Source organism: Bombina bombina, chromosome 1 (assembly GCF_027579735.1).
Source record: "Bombina bombina isolate aBomBom1 chromosome 1, aBomBom1.pri, whole genome shotgun sequence".
NCBI classification, from domain to species: domain Eukaryota; kingdom Metazoa; phylum Chordata; class Amphibia; order Anura; family Bombinatoridae; genus Bombina; species Bombina bombina.
Window position 1 is genome coordinate 874,317,855 of NC_069499.1, and position 25,829 is coordinate 874,343,683.

Genomic DNA, 25,829 nt, shown 5'->3' on the forward strand with positions numbered 1-25,829 from the left:
ACATGCAAATAACGCCCAGCTTTCTGTGCTTCTTGCATCAAGTATATGTAATACCTTTGTATAGGAAAAGTTAGATTTGATTTTCCTTTTTTTCCCCCAGCAAGTAAAGTCAATTGAGAGGTTTATCCGCAAACTGGAGTTTCATTCAAGCAAGGTGAGTTCTTGGTGTATGGATCTGCAGGCAGTACATTGTGTATAAGGTGATGGTGGTGTGTTCAGGATGCCCCATATGTGATCAGGTGCTAGAATCTGGGTACCCACTATATACTGAAAGTCTGAAGTGCTTCAACTTGTCACAAACAGAACCGTTCAATGTGGATGAATTTGTATATGAGTGTGATACAAGGAGAAAAGGAATGACGATGGCACTACCGGAATTGTTGCCCTAATAATTATAATCAATCCCATACATAGGGGGTACCATAATCAGTAACTAGAGGGCGGGTGCTGTACATATGTAGAGCTAAATATACGAAACAAATTCAGTACAGGACTGAACAAGCAATGTACATGGATAGCACTCAACAATTAGATAAGCATATGTCAATATTAGACACAGGATAGAAAGGATCCATGCAAGAACATTCTGTCTGCATAGAGACGTTTAAAACTTAACTTTTATTTCGCAATAAAAACAAATTGAAATGATACACACAATTAAAAACACTGTAACATGAGGGGCCCCCCAAGGTAAAAGGGTAAAGGTACTGCTCCAGATAGCAGTGGGACAAAAAGTAGGTACCCGGTACAATACAGGTAAAATATAACACTGGTCTCCTCCAACAGCCACTGAACGTATGAACACACTGACTAGGGAAGGGATCCAGGTATATACCCAGGAATGGGATTAAAGCAGTGTGGTTAAATCTAAGATAGAAAAAGATTTTCCGAATGCTCTAAAATTAGGTTAGGGGTACCAAACAAAGGCTAACTAGGTTGATATTAAATAGCATAAGGGTGAATCAGTGTAGCTAAAAATCCAACCTTTAAATCCGATTTGAGTTTCAAATATATGAAGTAAATGATGTCCCTGATAGTCAGTTGTGCTGACAAAAATGGGTCAATTAGCGTGAGTTATTTGGGTGCGAGTCTAGATATTTACAAACGAGGTGGAGACAGTAGATATTTAACAATATTACGTGCCCACTGAAGGTATGTATCTACTGGCAATATTCAAATCACACAGTGCCCAGATAATAGAACAGAGTATGTATCCTGGTAATTAGTATTTCAGATCTCCAACCATCTAAGTGTGGTCATATTGATTGAATTGCACACCTGGTGGGGTATAATAGTAGGATACAATAAATACGCCCATAAAATGTATTTTATATTCTTAAAATCAATATTTATGGTACCACATAGATTGGGTTAACATATATTTATATATAAACCCTAGATAGAGGAGGTGCGGTAAAGATAAGAACAATCCCTTACACTAGTACCTAAAGTAAAGGTATAACTTATAGCTATTGGCTGTGAATATAACTGCTGAGAGGTAGTTGTATTACTCTGTAGGTACAATACCATAGACAACTCAATAGGTATACTGTAGTTTTGGAAGACACACAACCCTCTCCCAATTAATTTTGGGGGGATAACTAATAGTCAAGATTTTACTTATAGTAAAGATTTACCTGTAGCAATTAGCTGTAAATGTAACTACTAAGAGGTGATGGTATATCACTGTGGGTCCTACACCATAAAAAGCTGAGTAGGTATACTATTAGCATTTATGTGCAAGTTTTCGCTATAGTGAATAGGCGATTTAAGAAACAATACATTTTATTTCAACTGGGCAACAGTCAGGTGTGTTTGGTGTAACTGTATTTATTAGAAAACACATATCCCTCTCCCAATTGGTTTTGGGGGGATCATTAATATTCAGGAGATCCAGCTGTATTTGCACATGTGCAATTTAAATTCTATCTAATATAAATCTTAAATGAAATAGCTATATATATATAGAGAGAGATGCAGTGTAGATTAGATCAATTAACAGTCTACCACTGTTATCATGTGACTTTAGGAATAAGTATAATTAGACACCGCATAACCCACCCCACTCTAAAGTGATACAACTGAGTATCTTCATATATATCTCTTAACTGTCTGAGATTGTGTAGTCAAAAATTGTAATTAATTAAATTAAACACCAGGCAGTATAAGAGCGTGAAGGTTAAACCATATAGTTAGCAAATAAAGTTTGGAGTGGCACTCCCAAAGGTGTATTGGCTGGGAGATTTTTACCAAACAAAAATAATGATAATGTTACCTATTATACCGTCCTGTCATTGACAGGAAGCATTATAAAATTACAAGTACCAAAGATATCGGAGCAGAACTAAGGTAATACTAAAGGGACTACCAAATAGTAAGAATATCAAAAGGAGTTTACGTAACTACAGGCAGACCCACGAGGGCCGTTACAGCAATTTTAAAACACACAACCGGAGAGGGACCTAAGCGTCCCAACTCCCCCTAACATGTTTCGCAAAAGAGCTTTATCAAATCTACGTGGTACCATAAATATTGATTTTAAGAATATAAAATACATTTTATGGGCGTATTTATTGTATCCTACTATTATACCCCACCAGGTGTGCAATTCAATCAATATGACCACACTTAGATGGTTGGAGATCTGAAATACTAATTACCAGGATACATACTCTGTTCTATTATCTGGGCACTGTGTGATTTGAATATTGCCAGTAGATACATACCTTCAGTGGGCACGTAATATTGTTAAATATCTACTGTCTCCACCTCGTTTGTAAATATCTAGACTCACACCCAAATAACTCACGCTAATTGACCCATTTTTGTCCGCACAACTGACTATCAGGGACATCATTTACTTCATATATTTGAAACTCAAATCGGATTTAAAGGTTGGATTTTTAGCTACACTGATTCACCCTTATGCTATTTAATATCAACCTAGTTAGCCTTTGTTTGGTACCCCTAACCTAATTTTAGAGCATTCGGAAAATCTTTTTCTATCTTAGATTTAACCACACTGCTTTAATCCCATTCCTGGGTATATACCTGGATCCCTTCCCTAGTCAGTGTGTTCATACGTTCAGTGGCTGTTGGAGGAGACCAGTGTTATATTTTACCTGTATTGTACCGGGTACCTACTTTTTGTCCCACTGCTATCTGGAGCAGTACCTTTACCCTTTTACCTTGGGGGGCCCCTCATGTTACAGTGTTTTTAATTGTGTGTATCATTTCAATTTGTTTTTATTGCGAAATAAAAGTTAAGTTTTAAACGTCTCTATGCAGACAGAATGTTCTTGCATGGATCCTTTCTATCCTGTGTCTAATATTGACATATGCTTATCTAATTGTTGAGTGCTATCCATGTACATTGCTTGTTCAGTCCTGTACTGAATTTGTTTTGTATATGAGTGTGTATGAGCAGATTTCAAATGTGTTCTTCTACAGTCTGAAAGAGCTTTGCCCTTACTGACATCTACAGTGGGATAGCTAGGTTTGTCATAACCTTAAAAGGACAGTTTACTCAAAAATTTCCGCCCCTTTAATTTGTTCCCAATGATCGACTTTTTTATTAAATTGTTTACAATTATTTCCATTACCCTTATATTGGCGTTTGAAATAGTTGATTTAGCCCGTGATAAGGCCAAACTGTGTCAACACAGCAAGTAGAAGAAATTACACTCCCAGTGGGGTATAGAAGAGATAAGGTAATACAATGTTAATTTTCCATTGTTCTCTCCAAGTATTGGTGATTGGTTTGTGGACAGATATAAGATAAAGAAGCATGTATATGTAAACATTGTGATAAAGTAATGAGATCTTATTATACTTATAAGTTGAACCCATTTAACCTTTTAACGCCGTTATGCCGTTCTATTCCGTCATATTTACACTGGGCTTTAAAGCCGTTATGACGGAATAGAACGTCATAACAAACGGCTGTCCTGAAGCCTTCTGTGCTTCAAGGACTTGATCGCGGTCTGGAGGGCGTTCCTAGGGTTGTAGGGACGCCCCCCAGATGCGATCCAATAATTGAAATCTCGCGATCGTATGCACGATCGCGTAGTTTCAATTTGTCTACATCGGAACAGGTGTTCCGATGTAGACACTTTAACCCTGTCATGAAAGGGTTAAATAGGTTGTGGCTTCAAAACACAAAAACAGCTAATTCATATACACAAATAAGCCTTAAAAAGCAAATCTCATACATTTTATACTCTGCCGCTGATAAAAAAAAAGTTATTAGAAACACATTAAGGGAAAAGCAATTTTATAGTATTCTGTCCCTTTAACACTCTGGGGCCTATTTATCAAACTCCGGATAGAGCTTATTTGTGTATATAAGCCCGTGTTTCTCCGGATAGAGCTTATTTGTGTATATAAGCCCGTGTTTCTCCGGATAGAGCTTATTTGTGTATATAAGCCCGTGTTTCTCCGGATAGAGCTTATTTGTGTATATAAGCCCGTGTTTCTCCGGATAGAGCTTATTTGTGTATATAAGCCCGTGTTTCTCCGGATAGAGCTTATTTGTGTATATAAGCCCGTGTTTCTCCGGATAGAGCTTATTTGTGTATATAAGCCCGTGTTTCTCCGGATAGAGCTTATTTGTGTATATAAGCCCGTGTTTCTCCGGATAGAGCTTATTTGTGTATATAAGCCCGTGTTTCTCCGGATAGAGCTTATTTGTGTATATAAGCCCGTGTTTCTCCGGATAGAGCTTATTTGTGTATATAAGCCCGTGTTTCTCCGGATAGAGCTTATTTGTGTATATAAGCCCGTGTTTCTCCGGATAGAGCTTATTTGTGTATATAAGCCCGTGTTTCTCCGGATAGAGCTTATTTGTGTATATAAGCCCGTGTTTCTCCGGATAGAGCTTATTTGTGTATATAAGCCCGTGTTTCTGGCGAGCCTGCAGGCTCGCCAGAAACACCAGTTATGAAGCAGTGGTCTAAAGACCGCTGCTCCATAACCTGTCCGCCTGCTCTGAGAAGGCGGACAGACATCGCAGCAATTCAACCCAATCGAGTAAGATCGGGTTGATTGACCCCCCTGCTGGCGTCCGATTGGCCACGAATATGCAGGGGGCGGCGTTGCACCAGCAGCTCACAAGAACTGCTGGCGCAATGCTGTATCTGGAGAGCATATTGCTCTCCACATTCAGCGAGGTCTGTCGGACCTGATCCACACTGTCGGATCAGGTCCGACAGACCTTTGTTAAATAGGCCCCTCTGTATTGCTTGCTGCTGACTATATAACACCATAACTCCAAAGCTCAGTGTTAACATACGATTTGCTAATTACTCAAAGCTATATTGTTTTTGGAGCTTTTAGCCACTAACATTGGACTTCTGTTATGCAGTCGTATTTTCACAGCCTCTACCTAACTTTGTGTTCACTCTGTTGCCTCCCTCAGCCCTCCTGCATTAATAGGAAGAGATAGCATCCAGTTAGGAGGGTCAATGTAACTTTAAAGCACTTCTTTAAATCAGAGGCCAAACTAAGTCAATACTCTTACTTTACCTCTCTTTCCCAGATGTTATGTCTTTGCTAGGTTTGGCTACAAGCAAAAAGGGATGGGTGAATATTTGTTAAAAATAATGTATCTTGGCTGCAATCATTGTAAAGGAATGTCAAATGTTATCTGAACATTACACATAAATTGTTACAAAAAATTGTGTGTATATGTATTTTTATGTAAAAATGTGTGTGTGTGTGTGTGTATATGTATTTATATATGTGTGTATATGTATGTATATGTATGTATATATATATATTTTTGTGTATGTGTGTATATATATACAGTGGGGCAAAAAACTTTAAAAAAAATTTAGTCAGCCACCAATCGTGCAAGTTCTCCCACTTAAGAAGATGAGAGGCCTGTAATTTTCATCATAGGTATACCTCAACTATGAGAGACAAAATATGGAAACAAATCCAGACAATCACATTGTCTGATTTGGAAATAATTTATTTGCATATTATGGTGGAAAATAAGTATTTGTTCACCTACAAACAAGCAAGATTTCTGGCTCTCACAGACCTGTATCTTCTTCTTTAAGAGGCTCCTCTGTCCTCCACTCATTAACTGTATTAATGGCACCTGTTTGAACTTGTTATCAGTATAAAAGACACCTGTCCACAACCTCAAACAGTCACACTCCAACTCCACTATGGTGAAGACCAAAGAGCTGTCGAAGGACACCAGAAACAAAATTGTAGACCTGCACCAGGCTGGGAAGACTGAATCTGCAATATGCAAGCAGCTTGGTGTGAAGAAATCAACTGTGGGAGCAATAATTAGAAAATGGAAGACATACAAGACCACTGATAATCTCCCTCGATCTGGGGCTCCACGCAAGCTCTCACCCCGTGGTGTCAAAATGATCACAAGAACGGTGAGCAAACATCCCAGAACCACACGGGGGGACCTAGTGAATGACCTGCAGAGAGCTGGGACCAACGTAACAAAGGCTACCATCAGTAACACACTACGCCACCAGGGACTCGGATCCTGCAGTGCCAGACGTGTCCCCCTGCTTAAGCCAGTACATGTCCGGGCCCGTCTGAAGTATGCTAGAGAGCATTTGGATGATCCAGAAGTGGATTGGGAGAATTTCATATGGTCAGATGAAACCAAAGTAGAACTGTTTGGTAGAAACACAACTTGTCGTGTTTGGAGGAGAGAGAACACCATACCTACTGTGAAGCATGGGGGTGGCAACATCATGCTTTGGGGCTGTTTCTCTGCAAAGGGAACAGGACGACTGATCCGTGTATATGAAAGAATGAATAGGCCATGTATCGTGAGATTTTGAGTGCAAACCTCTTTCCATCAGCAAGGGCATTGAAGATGAAACGTGGCTGGGTCTTTCAGCATGACAATGATCCCAAACACACCACCCGGGCAACAAAGGACTGGCTTCGTAAGAAGCATTTGAAGGTCCTGGAGTGGCCTAGCCAGTCTCCAGATCTCAACCCCATAGAAAACCTTTGGAGGGAATTGAAAGTCTGTGTTGCCCAGCGACAGCCCCAAAACATCACTGCTCTAGAGGAGATCTGCATGCAGGAATGGGCCAACATACCAGCAACAGTGTGTGACAACCTTGTGAAGACTTACAGAAAATGTTTGACCTCTGTCATTGCCAACAAATGATATATAACAAAGTATTGAGATGAACTTTTGATATTGACCAAATACTTATTTTCCACCATAATTTGCAAATAAATTATTTCCAAATCAGACAATGTGATTGTCTGTCTGGATTTGCTTCCACATTTTGTCTCTCATAGTTGAGGTTTACCTATGATGAAAATTACAGGCCTCTCTCATCTTCTTAAGTGGGAGAACTTGCACAATTGGTGGCTGACTAAATACTTTTTCCCCCCACTGTATATATACACACACAATAACTGGTAGTGGTGTCCATATATTTTAGCCAAATATTATGGAAGGATAGATAGATAGTGTTATCAGTCACTCATCTTCTCTGCAGCTACACTGTACTGTGAAATTCTTGTGTGACTAAACAAACACGTGATGCACCTCTCTTGCAGATAGATGAGCTGTATGAAGCTTACTGCATTCAGCGCCGACTACGAGATGGGGCTCATAACATGGTGAGAGCCTACACTGCATCTCCAGGGAGCAAAGAGGCACGAGAGAGCTTGTCAGAGGCTGGGAAAGGCTACAAGGAATATACTGAGGTGAGTTGTGTATATACTAGAGTTGTGTATATACTATGTGGTTTCCTAGTTTTTATCGTTTTTCAAACCCTATGCATTTAATGTTACCTCAATTGCTGCTCTGCTAATAACAAGATTACATTCTATTTCTTGGGAGTTTTTCTTCTGATCTGTATCCATTTACTTATAAAACCATTATCTTTTGCCCTGTGGTGTTTCTCCTTCATCCTCTTTTCTTCAGTGACTTCAATCAATTCAGGTTCAAATTCTGCACTGTTACTCTAGAGCAGTGATGGCAAACCTTGGCACTCCAGATGCTTCAGAATTACATTTCTTATGATGCTTAGGCACTCTGAAGTCCAGTTGAGCATCATGGGAAATGTAGTTCTGAAGCATCTGGAGTGCCAAGGTTCACCATCACTGTAGACTAAAGAACCTGCACATTAGATGCATTCCAGATTCTTACTTAAAACATGTCTTCTTCTTATGTTTTAGAACATGTGTGTACTGGAGAACGACTTGGAGAGCCAGCTGGGGGAGTTTCATATTAAGATGAAAGGTAAGGAGTCTTTCTGATGCAAAACAAAGTTACCCAAAGTTCCATAGGTATCCATATCTTCTACCTCTTACTTACAATTGTTGTAGCACTGACCAGTGTTGAAATGAGCATGCTGGGAGTCTCCAAGCTAGAATCCCCAAGTGGTAAACAGGAACCTTGTATAGCATGATACAGTGAAGCGTTTAAAGTAATACTTACCCGCTATGTCACAAGAAGCTGCAATAAAAGAATCATAACACACCTCTGTAGCCAAGATGGCAATATAATACTCAATTATGGGTGCAAAAAACCCCCAACATTTACCATTTTAATTTTGGTACATACTGTACTTATGCAAAACACACAACCATGAGATCTGGTAGATTTGAATCTTGTCTTTTTTTCCTGTCTCATACTGTTGGAGAGAGAACTGGATCTGTCAGAAATCACTGCAATGTTTCTGGAGCAATAGAGGAAGAAACATTTTCATATTTAAAGAGACATGAAAGTAAAAATGAAGCTTTCATGGTTCAGACAGAGTGTGCAATTTTAAGTGACATTTCAATGTACTTCTATTATTAAATGTATGTTGTCTCTTGGTATCCTTTGTTGAAAAGCATGCTCAGGAGCATCATTGCACTACTGGTAGTTAGTTTGGCTCTGGTGGCTACACACATATACCACTTGTCATTAAACTAAGTCCAAGTCGGGCACTGCTGTTGTGGAGCTGACTTTAACTATGTGTTTAATCCCTTTACAGGGGTTCAACACACAGTTATACACAAGCAATAATAAAATGCCCTAACACATTAGTATTTTCTTTTTGCACTTTTATGTTCTAAAGTGGGATAAATAAATAATGAAAGTGCGATGCATAGTTTTTAATGTTTTTTTTCTTTTTCTTTTAACCATTAATCACTTTTATGGGGGTTCATTCTGAGTTTAATGTCCCTTAAAGTAGGCCCGGTAGAACCATCACTTCCCTCAGGTATTCTGTTTGAACAAATCATATATATTTTCTTAAAATAGCCTGAATTGCCAACCTCTTGACATGATATATATGAGCGGTGTGTAACGTTTTGTGTATTTCTATATGTTTGCAGGACTGGCAGGGTTTGCACGGCTGTGTGCCGGAGATCAGTATGAGGTAATGTACACACAATCTTTAAACTTCTAGATAGCTGAGTTGAGTTTTTCCTTCTTCTCCCCACCACTATTGTTTAGTTAGTGGCTTCAGTCTATGAGTTTCCTCAGTATTTATTTTCTTTTATTCTGAATTACATAGGAATTATATTAACATATGTATTTAATATATTTGTACAATGCTGGTTTTTGTCTTGGCTTTTGTTAATATATCTGTTTCTGTCTAGATAATCTGCTTCGATGTGATGCTGTGCCTGTATTTTATGATTAAAAAAAACAACAAACGTATATGGTATGGGGTATTTTGTTTCTATTAACCTCATGGTGGATTTGTTTATTTCTCTTCTTCAGATCTTTATGAAGTATGGGCGACAGAGATGGAAGTTAAGGGGCCGTATTGAAGTGAACGGCAAGCAGGTGTGGGACAGTGAGGAGATGGTGTTTCTACCACTCATCACAGAATTCCTTTCTATAAAGGTCAGTGACCTTAATGTACAGGCAGTGATTCTAAGTCTATATATTTGATGAAGGCAATGATTTTATTTGCTGCTTTAGTTGGTCACCTCCTGTTTTATGTTTTACATACATTAAACGTTAAAATATTTGTGTGTGTGTGTATATATATATATATATATATATATATATGTGTGTGTGTGTGTGTATGTATGTGTGTGTGTATGTATGTGTGTATATGTATATATATATATATATTGTTCTATGGCGAGTTACCAACTAGGAGCAGCCTCTTTCTCCAACATTGGTGTGTCCGGTCCACGGCGTCATCCATAACTTGTGGGGAATATTCTCTTCCCCAACAGGAAATGGCAAAGAGCACAGCAAAAGCTGTCCATATAGTCCCTCCTAGGCTCCGCCCACCCCAGTCATTCTCTTTGCCGTTGCACAGGCAACATCTCCAAAGAGATGGTGAAGAGTATGTGGTGATTAGTTGTAGTTTTTTATTCTACTATCAAGAGTTTGTTATTTTAAAATAGTGCTGGTATGTACTATTTACTCTGAAACAGAAAAAGATGAAGAGTTCTGTTTGTGAGAGGAATATGATTTTAGCAGCAGTAACTAAAATCGTTTCCTGTTTCCACATAGGACTGTTGAGATGAAATAACTTCAGTTGGGGGAAACAGTTAGCAGACTTTTCTGCTTAAGGTATGACTAGCCATTTTTCTAACAAGACTGTGTAATGCTGGAAGGCTGTCATTTCTCCTCATGGGGACCGGTAAGCCATTTTCTTAGTCTAAATCAAACAGAATAAAGGGCTTAATGTGGGCTATAAAACTGGTAGACATTTTTATGGGCAAGATCGATTGCTTTATTTGGGCTTTTTATAAAGATTGATGTTGATATTCACACTTATAAAATTTGGGGAACGTTTTTTTTAACGTCAGGCACTGGTTTAGACACCTTTTCAGTCAGGAAGGGCCTTCCCTGTAGTAGGCTGAGCCTCATTTTCACGCCATTACTGCGCAGTTTCTTTTGAGAGCAGGACATGCAGCTGCATGTGTGTGGGTCTGAAAGTATTTGAAAAGGTTCCTAGAAGGCTTCATTTGGTATCGTATACCCCCTGGGTTTGGTAAAGTCGCAGCAAAGGCTGTAGCTGGGACTGTAGAGGGGTTAAAACTTTAACCGGCTCCGGTTTCTTCATTTTAAGGGTTAAAGGTCTCAAATTTGGGGTGCAATGCTTTGGTTAAATTTGAACAATTCCTTCATAGTTTTTCACATATTCAGTAATAAAGTGTGCACTGTTTTAAATTTAAAGAGACAGTAATGGTTTTGTTTAAAAACGTTTTTTGTACTTTATTGACAAGTTTAAGCCTGTTTAACATGTCTGTGCCTTCAGATAAGCTATGTTCTGTATGTATGGAAGCCAATGTGTCTTCCCCTTCAAAATTGTGTGATAATTGTGCCATAGCGTCCAAACAAAGTAAGGACAGTACTGCCACAGATAGTAAAGTTGCCCAAGATGATTCATCAGATGAAGGGAGTAGACATAGTTCTACATCATCTCCTTCTGTGTCTACACCAGTTTTGCCCACGCAGGAGGCCCCTAGTACTTCTAGCGCGCCAATGCTTATTACTATGCAACAATTGACGGCAGTAATGGATAACTCCATAGCAAATATTTTATCCAAAATGCCTGCATATCAGAGAAAGTGTGATTGCTCTGTTTTAAACACTGTAGAGCAGGAGGGCGCTGATGATAATTGCTCTGTCATACCCTCACACCAATCTGAAGGGGCCGTGAGGGAGGTTTTGTCAGATGGGGAAATTTCAGATTCAGGTAGAATTTCTCAACAGGCAGAACCTGATGTTGTGACATTTAAATTTAAATTAGAGCATCTCCGCGCACTGCTTAAGGAGGTGCTATCTACTCTGGATGATTGTGACAACCTGGTCATTCCAGAAAAATTGTGCAAGATGGACAAGTTCCTAGAGGTTCCGGTGCACCCCGACGCTTTTCCTATACCCAAGCGGGTGGCGGACATAGTGAATAAGGAGTGGGAGAAGCCTGGCATACCTTTTGTTCCCCCTCCTATATTTAAGAAATTATTTCCTATGGTCGACCCCAGAAAGGACTTATGGCAGACAGTCCCTAAGGTCGAGGGGGCAGTTTCTACACTAGCCAAGCGCACCACTATTCCTATCGAGGATAATTGTGCTTTCAAAGATCCTATGGATAAAAAATTGGGAGGGTTTGCTTAAAAAGATTTTTGTACAGCAAGGTTACCTCCTGCAACCTATTTCGTGCATTATTCCTGTCACTACAGCAGCGTGGTTCTGGTTCAAAGAACTAGAAAAGTCGCTCAGTAGAGAGACTCCGTATGAGGAGGTTATGGACAGGGTTCACGCACTTAAGTTAGCTAATTCCTTTATTTTAGATTCCGCTTTGCTGTTAGCTAGATTAGCGGCGAAAAATTCTGGGTTTGCAATTGTGGCGCGCAGAGCGCTCTGGCTAAAGTCTTGGTCAGCGGATGTATCTTCCAAGACAAAATTGCTTAATATCCCTTTCAAGGGTAAAACTCTTTTTGGGCCAGAATTGAAAGAGATTATCTCAGACATCACTGGGGGTAAGGGCCACGCCCTCCCACAAGATAGGCCTTTCAAGGCCAAGAATAAGTCTAATTTTCGTTCCTTTCGCAATTTCAGGAACGGACCGGCCTCCAACTCTGCAGCCTCTAGACAAGAGGGTAATGCTTCGCAAACCAAACCAGCTTGGAAACCGATGCAAGGCTGGAACAAGGGTAAGCAGGCCAAGAAACCTGCTGCTGCTAACAAGACAGCATGAAGGAGTAGCCCCCGATCCGGGACCGGATCTAGTAGGGGGCAGATTCTCTCTCTTCGCTCAGGCTTGGGCAAGAGATGTTCAGGATCCCTGGGCACTAGAAATAGTTTCTCAGGGTTATCTTCTGGAATTCAAGGAACTACCCCCAAGGGGAAGGTTCCACATGTCTCACTTATCCTCAAACCAAATAAAGAGACAGGCATTCTTACATTGTGTAGAAGACCTGTTAAAAATGGGAGTGATACACCCAGTTCCAACCGTGGAACAAGGAATGGGGTTTTACTCAAATCTGTTTGTGGTTCCCAAAAAAGAGGGAACTTTCAGACCAATTCTGGATTTAAAGTTCCTAAACAAATTTCTCAGGGTGCCATCGTTCAAAATGGAAACCATTCGAACGATTTTACCTACAATCCAGGAGGGTCAATTTATGACTACCGTGGATCTAAAGGATGTGTATCTACATATTCCTATCCACAAAGATCATCATCAGTTCCTAAGGTTTGCCTTTCTGGACAAACATTACCAGTTTGTGGCTCTCCCATTCGGGCTAGCCACTGCTCCAAGGATTTTCACAAAGGTACTCGGGTCCCTTCTAGCGGTTCTAAGACCAAGGGGCATTGCAGTGGCACCTTACTTGGACGACATTCTGATACAAGCGTCGTCTCTTTCAAAGGCAAAGGCTCACACAGACATCGTTCTGGCCTTTCTCAGATCTCACGGATGGAAAGTGAACATAGAAAAAAGTTCCCTGTCTCCGTCGACAAGAGTTCCTTTCTTGGGGACAATAATAGATTCTTTAGAAATGAGGATTTTCCTGACAGATGTCAGAAAGTCGAAACTTCTAAACGCTTGTCAAGTTCTTCACTCTGTTCCACGACCTTTCATAGCTCAGTGCATGGAAGTAGTAGGGTTAATGGTTGCAGCAATGGACATAGTTCCTTTTGCGCAAATTCATCTAAGACCATTACAACTGTGCATGCTGAAACAGTGGAATGGGGACTATACAGACTTGTCTCCAGTGATTCAAGTAGATCAGAAGACCAGAGACTCACTCCGTTGGTGGCTAACCCAGGATCACCTGTCCCAGGGAATGAGCTTCCGCAGACCAGAGTGGGTCATCGTCACGACCGACGCCAGTCTAGTGGGCTGGGGCGCGGTCTGGGACTCCCTGAAAGCTCAGGGGCTATGGTCTCGGGAAGAGTCTCTTCTCCCGATAAACATTCTGGAACTGAGAGCGATATTCAATACTCTCAGGGCTTGGCCTCAACTAGCAAAGGCCAGATTCATAAGATTCCAATCAGACAACATGACTGTTGCTTACATCAACCATCAGGGGGGAACAAGGAGTTCCCTGGCGATGAGAGAAGTGACCAAAATCATAAAATGGGCAGAGGATCACTCCTGCCACCTATCTGCGATCCACATCCCAGGAGTGGAAAACTGGGAGGCGGATTATTTGAGTCGTCAGACATTCCATCCGGGGGAGTGGGAACTCCACCCGGAGATATTTGCCCAGTCGACTCAATTATGGGGCATTCCAGACATGGATATGATGGCGTCTCGTCAGAACTTCAAGGTTCCTTGCTGCGGGTCCATATCCAGGGATCCCAAGGCGACTCTAGTGGATGCATTAGTAGCGCCTTGGACCTTCAACCTAGCTTATATGTTTCCACCGTTTCCTCTCATTCCCAGGCTGGTAGCCAGGATCAAGCAGGAGAAGGCCTCAGTGATCTTGATAGCTCCTGCGTGGCCACGCAGGACTTGGTATGCAGACCTGGTGAATATGTCATCGGCTCCACCATGGAAGCTACCTTTGAGACAGGATCTTCTAGTACAGGGTCCATTTGAACATCCAAATCTAGTTTCCCTCCAGCTAACGGCTTGGAAATTGAACGCTTGATTTTATCTAAGCGTGGGTTTTCGGATTCTGTAATAGATACTCTGGTACAAGCCAGAAAACCTGTAACTAGAAAAATTTACCATAAAATATGGAAAAGATATATCTGTTGGTGTGAATCCAAGGGATTCTCATGGAATAAGATCAAAATTCCTAGGATCCTTTCCTTTCTCCAAGAAGGTTTGGATAAGGGATTATCAGCGAGTTCTCTAAAGGGACAGATTTCTGCTTTATCTGTCTTGTTACACAAACGACTGGCAGCTGTGCCTGATGTTCAAGCTTTTGTTCAGGCTTTGGTCAGGATCAAGCCTGTTTACAGACCTTTGACTGCTCCCTGGAGTTTGAATTTAGTTCTTTCAGTTCTTCAAGGGGTTCCGTTTGAACCTCTACATTCCATAGATATCAAGATGTTATCTTGGAAAGTTCTGTTTTTGGTTGCTATTTCTTCTGCTAGAAGAGTTTCTGAGTTATCTGCTTTGCAGTGTAATCCGCCCTATCTGGTGTTCCATTCAGATAAGGTTGTTTTGCGTACTAAACCTGGTTTCCTTCCAAAGGTTGTTTCCAACAAGAATATTAACCATGAAATAGTTGTGCCTTCTTTGTGTCTGAATCCAGTTTCAAAGAAGGAACGTTTGTTACACAATTTAGATGTAGTTCTTGCTTTAAAGTTGTATTTAGAAGCAACAAAGGATTTCAGACAAACGTCTTCTCTGTTTGTCGTTTATTCTGGCAAGAGGAGAGGTCAAAAAGCTACTGCTACCTCTCTTTCCTTTTGGCTGAAAAGCATCATCCGATTGGCTTACGAGACTGCCGGACGGCAGCCTCCTGAACGCATCACAGCTCACTCTACTAGGGCTGTGGCTTCCACATGGGCCTTCAAGAACGAGGCTTCTGTTGATCAGATATGTAAGGCAGCGACTTGGTCTTCCCTGCACACTTTTGCCAAATTCTACAAATTTGATACTTTTGCTTCTTCGGAGGCTATTTTTGGGAGAAAGGTTTTGCAAGCCGTGGTGCCTTCCGTTTAGGTAACCTGATTGGCTCCCTCCCTTCATCCGTGTCCTAAAGCTTTGGTATTGGTTCCCACAAGTTATGGATGACGCCGTGGACCGGACACACCAATGTTGGAGAAAACAGAATTTATGCTTACCTGATAAATTACTTTCTCCAACGGTGTGTCCGGTCCACGGCCCGCCCTGGTTTTTTAATCAGGTTTGATGAATTTCTTTCTTTAACTACAGTCACCACGGCACCTTATGGTTTCTCCTGTTTTTTCTCCTGTCCGTCGGTCGAATGACTGGGGTGGGCGGAGCCTAAGAGGGACTATATGGACAGCTTTTGCTGTGCTCTTTGCCATTTCCTGTTGGGGAAGAGAATATTCCCCACAAGTTATGGATGACGCCGTGGACCGGACACACCGTTGGAGAAAGTAATTTATCAGGTAAGCATAAATTCTGTTTTTAGCCCAATTGTGTTTTTTCACAGAGGAGAACTTTCCTGTTGCATATAAGTCTGATCCTGCTGAGTAAAGAAAAAGCAGGCAATTATCGTCTGAACAAGGAACATGGCGATCATTTTGGCCTTCTGTGGGCCTCGTCAGTGAGGTGCAGCCATATCCCTCTAAGCACATTGGGCAAGGAGTTACATCTTTTTATATATATATATTGCTGTTTTATATATATATATATATATATATATATATATATATATATATATATATATATATATATTCATTTAACATCAACTCACAGTAATAACTGTTAGTTTTGACTGCATACACCTAAGAATGGCAAAATTATCTTTGTATTTTATGTGAACTTTTCTCAAAAGGATAAATTACCAGCTATGCATAATTATCTTTAACTGCATGGGATTTAGACTTTGCACAGGAAGTGAAGAAGCTTTGCATCTAAAGGGACAATTTTTTTTTTTAACATTTGGTGTTTTTGGAGATGTAACTTATCTATGGTGTGCAAATTTATATACCTAGTAGTTCTGGATGCTATCATTGTAATGACTTTTTCTCTTGTAAGATGTATTGAGTTCACGGATTCATCCATACTTGTGGGATATTCTCCTTCCCTACAGGAAGTGGCAAAGAGAGCACCCACAGCAGAGCTGTCTATTTAGCTCCTCCCTTAGCTCCACCCCGCAGTCATTCTCATTGCCTACTCTAAGTACTAGGAAGGGTAAAGTGAGTGTGGTGACAAAAATGTTAGTTTTTATTTTCTCAAGCAAAAGTTTGTTATTTTAAATGGTACCAGTGTGTACTATTTACTCTCTGGCAGAAAAGGGATGAAGATTTCTGCAAGGAGGATGATGATCTTAGCACTTTGTAACTAAGATCCACTGCTGTTCTCACAAGGGCTGAAGAGTACAGGAAAACTTCAGTTGGGGGAACGGTTTGCAGGCTAAACTGCATTGAGGTATGTTCAGTCTATTTTTTTCTAGACAGACTGTGTTAATTCTATAAAAGGCTGGCAATATCCCCATGAGGGAAGGGTAAGCTGTATTCAGACACTTAGTAGGAATTCTAGCTTGCATTAAGGGCTCATTAGTTACTGGTGAAACTGATAGGAAAAAACGTTTTTGTTTATTTATAAAAAATGCAAATATAAAGTTTTTTGAGGGACTTTAAGGGGTCATTGTGGCTTGTTTAAGGGTTATTAACCCACATGGCTAGTTTAATTAACACTCTGGTGTGTTTCTTTTAGGCCCCATAACATCGAGTGAGGTGGGAGGGGCCTATTTTCAGGCCTCAGTTGCACAGTTTCTTTTCCTCAGAGATATCCAGCTGCTTCTCCAGAGGTTCCTACTGTGTTTGAGGGCTGTAAAGAAGCTTTTTCCCCCACAAATCGTTCCTAAAGGGCAGGTAGGCGCCACAGCAGAGCTGTGGCAAGGTGCTGAACATTTTTTTACTGTTTTTTGACGTTTTGTCAATCCGGTTTTTACTTTAAGGGGTTAATTGTTTATTTGCATAGCTGTGCAAAGTTACTAAGACTTTATGATGCTACTGTAAAAATTTTGTTGAGTTTACTGCTTTTTTACACTGTTTTGCAGAGTTTGTGCAGCTTTTTTTCTCTTAAAGGCACAGTACCGTTTTTTTCTTAGTGTTATTTGCTTTGGTTAAAGTGTTTTCCAAGCTTGCTTGTTACATTACTATCCTGTTTAACATGTCTGACACCAAGGAAAATCCTTGTTCAATGTGTTTAGAAGCCATTGTGGAACCCCCTCTTAGAATGTGTCCCACTTGCACTGATATGTCTATAAATTATAAAGAGCATATTGTTGCACTTAAAAATATTACAATAGATGATTCTCAGACAGAAGAGAATGAGGGTTTGCCATCTAGCTCTCCCCAAGTGTCACAACCAGTAATGCCCGCACAAGTGACGCCAAGTACCTCTAGTGCGTCAAATTCATTTACTTTACAAGACATGGCCACAGTTATGAATACAACCCTCACAGAGGTTTTATCTAAACTGCCTGGTTTACAAGGAGAGCGTGACAGCTCTGGTTTAAGAACAATTGCTGAGCCGTCTGACGCTTTAGTAGCCGTATCAGATATACCCTCACAATGTTCTGAAGTAGGGGTAAGGGATTTGTTATCTGAGGGAGAAATTTCTGATTCAGGAAAGATGCTCCCTCAGACAGATTCTGATATGACGGCCTTTAAATTTAAGCTTGAACACCTCCGCTTATTGCTCAGGGAGGTATTAGCGACTCTAGATGATTGTGACCCTATAGTGGTCCCAGAGAAATTGTGTAAAATGGACAAATACTTAGAGGTTCCTGTTTACACTGATGTTTTTCCAGTCCCTAAGAGGATTGTGAATATTGTTACTAAGGAGTGGGATAGACCAGGTATTACGTTTGCTCCCCCTCCTGTTTTTAAGAAAATGTTTCCCATATCTGACACCATGCGGGACTCGTGGCAGATGGTCCCTAAGGTGGAGGGAGCAATTTCTACTCTTGCTAAGTGTACAACTATACCTATTGAAGACAGTTGTGCTTTCAAAGATCCTATGGATAAAAATTAGAGGGTCTCCTGAAGAAACTTTTTTTGTTCATCAAGGTTTTCTTCTCCAACCTATTGTGTGCATTGTTCCTGTAACTACTGCAGCTGCTTTCTGGTTCGATGCTCTAGAAGAGGCTCTTCAGATGGAGACTCCATTAGAGGATATTATGGATAGAATTAAGGCCCTTAAGTTGGCTAATTCTTTCATTACAGATGCCGCTTTCCAACTGGCTAAATTAGCGGCAAAGAATTCAGGTTTTGCCATTTTAGCACGCAGGGCGCTATGGCTTAAGTCCTGGTCTGCTGATGTGTCATAAAAATCTAAACTTATGAACATCCCTTTCAGAGGAAAGACCCTATTCGGGCCTGAACTGAAAGAGATTATTTCAGACATCATTGGAGGGAAAGGCCATGCCCTCCCTCAGGATAAAACAAATAAAATGAGGACCAAACAAAATAATTTTCGTTCCTTTCGGAACTTCAAGGGTGGTCCCACTTCAGCTTCCTCTGCTGCAAAGCAAGAGGGGAATTTTGCCCAATCCAAGTCAGTCTGGAAACCAAACCAGGCTTGGAACAAGGGTAAACAGGCCAAGAAGCCTGCAGCTGCCTCTAAGACAGCATGAAGGGGTAGCCCCCGATCCGGGACCGGATCTAGTAGGGGGCAGACTCTCTCTCTTCGCTCAGGCTTGGGCAAGAGATGTTCATAATTCTTGGGCTTTAGAAATTGTGTCCCAGGGATATCTTCTGGACTTCAAAGACTCCCCCCAAGGGGGAGATTTCACATCTCTCAATTGTCTGCAAACCAGACAAAGAGAGAGGCGTTCTTACGCTGTGTAGAAGACCTACATACCATGGGAGTGATCCGCCCAGTTCCAAAAGAGGAACAAGGGCTAGGATTTTACTCAAACCTGTTTGTGGTTCCCAAAAAAGAGGGAACTTTCAGACCAATCTTGGATCTCAAAATTCTAAACAAATTCCTCAGAGTACCATCATTCAAGATGGAGACTATTCGGGCCATTCTACCAATGATCCAGGAGGGTCAATATATGACTACCGTGGACTTACAGGATGCGTATCTACACATCCCTATTCACAGAGATCATCATCAATTCCTCTGATTTGCCTTTCTGGACAAGCATTTCCAGTTTGTGGCCCTTCCCTTCGGGTTGGCCACGGCTCCCAGAATTTTCACAAAAGTGCTAGGGTCCCTTTTGGCGGTGCTAAGGCCGCGGGGCATAGCAGTGGCGCCTTATCTAGACTACATCTTAATTCAGGCGTCGCCTTTCCAGCTAGCCAAGTCTTACAAGGTGAACATAAAAAAGAGTTCTCTCTTCCCTCTCTCAAGAGTTTCCTTCCTAGGGACTCTGATAGACTCGGTAGAAATGAAAATATTAATCAAAATGCTTAACCACTTGGGAAGCTCTTTATTCCATTCCTCGGCCATCAGTGGCTCAGTGCATGGAGGTAATCGGGTAGCGGCAATGGACATAGTTCCTTTTGCCCGCCTACACCTCAGACCACTGCAACTATGCATGCTCAAACAGTGGAATGGGGATTATGCAGATTTATCTCCTCAAATAAATCTGGACCAGGAGACCAGAGATTCCCTTCTCTGGTGGTTGTCTCAGGACATGTGTTTCTGCAGGCCAGAGTGGCTCATAGTAACGACAGATGCCAGCCTGCTAGGCTGGGGTTCAGTCTAGAACTCCCTGAAAGCACAGGGCTTATGGTCTCAGGCGGAAACTCTCCTCCCGGTAAACATTCTAGAACTGAGAGCGATATTCAATGCGCTTCAGGAGTGGCCTCAGCTTGCTGCAGCCAAATTCATCAGGTTTCAGTCGGACAACATCACGACTGTAGCTTATATCAATCATCAAGGAGGAACACGGAGTTCTCTAGCGATGATGGAGGTAACCAAAATTATCCGATGGGCGGAGGATCACTCTTGCCATCTCTCAGCAATCCATATCCCAGAAGTAGAGAACTGGGAGGCGGATTTCCTAAGTCGTCAGACTTTTCATCCAGGAGAGTGGGAGCTCCATCCGGAGGTATTTGCCCAGCTGACTTGGCTATGGGGCCCACCAGAATTGGATCTGATGGCGTCCCGTCAGAATGCCAAACTTCCTCGTTACGGGTCCAGGTCCCGGGATCCCCAGGCGGTACTGATAGATGCTCTTGCAGTGCCCTGGTCCTTCAATCTGGCCTATGTATTTCCACCGTTTCCTCTCCTCCCACGTCTGGTTGCCAGAATCAAGCAGGAGAGGGCTTTGGTGATTCTGATAGCACCTGCGTGGCCGTGCAGGACTTGGTATGCAGACCTAGTGGACATGTCATCGGTTCCACCATGGTCTCTGCCAATGAGGCAGGACCTTCTAATCCAAGGTCCATTCACGCATCCAAATCTAATTTCTCTGCGTCTGACTGCTTGGAGATTGAACGCCTGATTCTATCAAAGCGTGGTTTCTCTGAGTCGGTCATTGATACCCTGATTCAAGCTAGAAAGCCTGTCACCAGGAAGATTTATCGTAAGATTTGGTGCAAATATTTTTATTGGTGTGAATCCAAGGGTTACTCATGGAGTAAGATTAGGATTCCTAGAATATTATCTTTTTATCCAAGAAGGATTGTAGAAGGGAATATCAGCTAGTTCGCTAAAAGGACAAATATCTGCTTTGTCTATTCTTTTACACAAACGTCTGGCAGATGTCCCAGACGTTCAAGCATTTAGTCAGGCCTTGGTCAGGATCAAGCCTGTATTTAAACCTGTTGCTCCACCATGGAGCCTAAACTTAGTTCTTAAAGTTCTTCAAGGGTTTCCGTTTGAACCTATGCATTCCATAGATATTAAGCTTCTATCTTGGAAAGTTTTGTTTTTGTTAGCTATCTCTTCGGCTTGAAGAGTTTGAGTTATCTGCTTTACAGTGTTGTTTTCCATGCAGATAAGGTGGTTTTGCGTACCAAACCTGGGTTTCTTCCTAAGGTTGTTTCTAATAGGAATATCAATCAGGAGATTGTTGTTCCTTCACTGTGTCCTAATCCTTCATCAAAGAAGGAACGTCTGTTGCACAATCTTGATGTGGTTCGTGCTTTAAAGTTCTACTTACAAGCAACTAAAGATTTCCGTCAAACATCTTTATTGTTTGTTGTTTATTCTGGTAAACGGAGAGGTCAAAAGGCTACGGCTACCTCTCTTTCCTTTTGGCTGAAAAGCATCATCCGTTTGGCTTATGAGACTGCTGGCCAGCAGCCTCCTGAAAGAATTACTGCTCATTCTACTAGAGCAGTGGCTTCCACATGGGCTTTTTAAAATGAGGCTTCTGTTGAACAGATTTGTAAGGCGGCGACTTGGTCTTCGCTTCATACTTTTTCCAAATTTTACAAATTCGATACTTTTGCTTCTTCGGAGGCTATTTTTGGGAGAAAGGTTCTACAAGAAGTGGTGCCTTCCGTTTAAGGTCCCTGTCTTGTCCCTCCCTTCATCCGTGTCCTAAAGCTTTGGTATTGGTATCCCACAAGTATGGATGAATCCGTAGACTCAATACATCTTACAAGAGAAAACATAATTTATGCTTACCTGATAAATTTATTTCTCTTGTGATGTATCGAGTCCACGGCCCGCCCTGTTTATTAAGACAGGCAATATATTTTTATTTAAAAAACTTCAGTCACCACTGCACCCTATAGTTTCTCCCTAGCCTTCGGTCGAATGACTGGGGGGTGGAGCTAAGGGAGGAGCTATATAGACAGCTCTGCTGTGGATGCTCTCTTTGCCACTTCCTGTAGGGAAGGAGAATATCCCACAAGTATGGATGAATCCGTGGACTCGATACATCACAAGAGAAATAAATTTATCAGGTAAGCATAAATTATGTTTTTTTTACAATCACATCATGCATTTAAGAATTTTGAATGTATATATTATTTATGTAATTATTTAGAAGAGCCTGGAATGTAACCTATTGACTTTTTTTTGTTTAAAACATACTTGAGTGTACTGCAGGGCCATTGAATTGTAAGACATTTCCAAAGCTCAGGCTGCCCAGTAACTATGATATGAATTAAACTAAACCTAAAAAGAAACATACTAAAAAAACAACCCAGTAAACAAGCTACTTATTTTCTTGCACAATGAGCCCTCAGGGAGATAAGAGAGCAGATATCTTTTGAACTTTTTTTTCTTAAAGGGACAGTCTACTCCAGAATTGTTATTGTTTAAAGGACCAGTCAACACAGTAGATTTGCATAATCAACAAATGCAAGATAACAAGACAGTACAAAAACATTTACTCTGAAATTCAAATAAGTAGTAGATTTTTTTCTAACAAATTTCAAAGTTATGTATATTTCCACTCCCCCTGTACCATGTGATAGCAATCAGCCAATGACAAATGCATATACGTATAGTCAGTGAATTCTTGCACATGCTCAGTAGGAGCTGGTGACTCAAAAAGAGTAAATATAAAAAGAATGTGCACATTTTTTTTAATGGAAGTAAATTGGAAAGTTGTTTAACATTACATGCTGTATCTGAATCATGAACATTTAATTTGACCTGAGTGTCCCTTTAAAGAGATAATCCCTTTATTGCCCATTCCCTAGTTTAGCAGAACCAACACGGTTATATTAATACACTTGTTACCTCTGTGATTATCTTGTAACTAAGCCTCTGCAGACTGCCCCCTTATTTCAGTTCTTTTGACAGACTTGCATTTTAGTCATCAGTGCTAACTCCTAGGTAACTCCACTAGCGCTGTCTAGCTGTAAAAAAAACTGTCAAAATGCACTGAGGTAAGAGGCGGCCTTCAAGGGCTTATAAGTTAACATATGAGCCTACCTAGGTTCAGCTTTCATCAGAGAATACCAAAAGAACAAAGCAAATTTGAGGTTAAAATTAAATTGGAAAGTTGTTTAAAATTGTGTGCCCTATCTGAATCATGAAAGTGTAATTTTGAATAGACTGTCCCTTTAAGTTTTTTTTGTTTTGCTTCTAGAAAATGTATGACATCAAGCTAGATATCTCAGCTTCCTTGTAGGACTGTGACAGGAAGTAATGAACTCTGCACACATGAAGTTAAAAATAAATAAATTAAAGGTGAAATATTTAAAATGATGAATAATACATAACCCACTGCTTAGTGCTTTTTTTATTACAACAGTGAAACATTCTGTTTAATATCCCTTTAAGATTCAAGGGCCTAGCAGCATATCCACAAGTCTCAATGATAGAAATCTTTACAAGTTTAATTCATTTGCTGGCTCTCACAATTTAATTTTGACCTGACAGTTACAAGACTGTTTGTAAAATGATCAAGCAACAGAAAGTGCTGAACATTCTTATAAAGGGGTTGGCTAGCAGCTGGACAAACTGTACAATAAATGTTTACATATCTAGAGGAGTTTTGTTTAGCTTACTCTATTAACTATTCGTTTGCATTCACCTAGTGGATTGTTTTGTTTTCTAAATTGTGTCAATAATGAGCTTTTCGCTGTACCATTGTATTGTATGCATGAATATAGAACTGACTGTGTGAAAACTAAGAGCTTTTTTTTAAAATCTAAAAACCAGAAGCATGCATGGCATGCTTCACAAGCATAACTCTGGGACATTTATCCCTAATTGGCACCTGCAGTGACCCCAGTAAAAAACCCTGACTGGCTGCTGCCAATAAGGCAAATGGTGGGTGGAGTTTGGCTGGTGAAAAACAGTCGCATCAAACAAGAAGTTATTGTATTTAAAACATTTTCAAATTAATTAATTTTTTTAACCAGACTGCAGAAACATCTTGTACTTACTAGGTCTTTACTGTCTCGAAGTTTTTTTTTTTTTCTTTCAATCTGGTGGTTGTGATCTTATTGGTTAATGTATTTCTTTTTTCAGTTTACATCTGTGCACCTTCCATCCTGGCAAGTTGCTAAGTAACAAGACAGGTTTATGGTTCTGGTGACCATGCATGGGTGGGCCGTTGGCTTAACGCCCTAGCTTTGCTTTTGCAAGCAGATACCTCTGTACTCTAGTCATTTAAACACTGACATAACGTTTGATTTTAGGTGACTGAACTGAAGAGTCTGGCAAACCATGTGGTTGTAGGTAGCGTCTCTTGTGAGACAAAAGATCTCTTCGCTGCTCTTCCACAAGTGGTGGCTGTTGACATTAATGACCTGGGGACAATAAAACTCAGCCTGGAAGTTAATTGGAAGTAAGTTAAAATCTCTCTTATTAAATTTGTTTTGTAATAAAAAAATATTGATTATTTGTATTATTTAATGGAGCAATTCAGAATGGGACCTTACAAAATGATTGTTAATTTTGTACTGAATTAGATCATTAATAATTTCACATATATTTTGTAACATTGTAGATTGCTATTTATGTGATGAAGTTCTAATTAATGAAGGGATGGGAGATATGATACTCAAAAGGAAATTAAATACATGTTGCTTTCCATCTTAATGGGAGGAGAATTCACTGCTTCATTCATTACTTGTGGGAAATAAGAACCTGGCCACCAGGAGGAGGTAAAGACACCCCAGCCAAAGGCTTAAATACCTCCCCCACTCCCCTCATCCCCCAGTCATTCTTTGCCTTTCATCACAGGAGGTTGGAAGAGAAGTGTCGGAAGATTCAGAGTAGTCTCTTATGGAGGGTAGTACTCTTCGAAGTGGGACTGGAGTTTTAAGTAATCCTGTCAGCCTCTCAGTGAGAGCATGGATGAAAGTTAGAGTTTGGAGATGCAGGGAGTGTCGTCTCTGCGAAAACATCATAACTCATATTAACAGCTCCTGGGCAATCAGCATTGACGAGTTTCGCTGCCTTCCTTTATTCTCTCAAATCCATGTCAGGAGCGATGCTACTAACCTGTCACAATTGAAGGGCTGTGTTTCTGTTTCACGGCATAGATTCTGGTAAGATCGTTTCATTTATACACATATGATAATGCAAGAAGACAGGGTCACAGTGTGTCTCCTTTTATCTGATAGAAACAAAGGGTTAATATCCCTGGAAAGGGGATTATTTAACGGGGGAATTATGCATAATATCTTTTTTGTGTTAATGCTATGTCATGTGTGAGATGAGGCTCTAGCAATGTGTGAACACTCGGGTGAAGATCGGCGCAGCCTTTTTTGGCGCGTTTTCTCTATAGTGCAGGGGCGGTCCTGCATGGCACTCCATGTGACCAGGTGTGGCCTTTTCAACTTCCTCTTTCTTGATCGGCATTTGCGGGAGACGTAACGGTTTCTCTGTGGTCCAGGT

At 40.7% G+C, this 25,829-nt stretch overlaps 1 protein-coding gene across 2 annotated transcripts in view; it reads left to right on the plus strand.

The window, feature by feature from the left end:
* Window positions 1–25,829, plus strand: part of LOC128646092 (rho family-interacting cell polarization regulator 1) — a 439,097-nt gene that overhangs the window by 259,534 nt on the left and 153,734 nt on the right. For both annotated transcript variants that reach the window (XM_053699534.1, XM_053699533.1), the window contains exons 6-11: window positions 101–154; window positions 7,558–7,707; window positions 8,182–8,245; window positions 9,328–9,371; window positions 9,719–9,844; window positions 24,626–24,774. In XM_053699534.1, coding sequence (XP_053555509.1) covers window positions 101–154; window positions 7,558–7,707; window positions 8,182–8,245; window positions 9,328–9,371; window positions 9,719–9,844; window positions 24,626–24,774 — 587 coding nt within the window. The remainder of the gene's footprint in view (window positions 1–100; window positions 155–7,557; window positions 7,708–8,181; window positions 8,246–9,327; window positions 9,372–9,718; window positions 9,845–24,625; window positions 24,775–25,829) is intronic.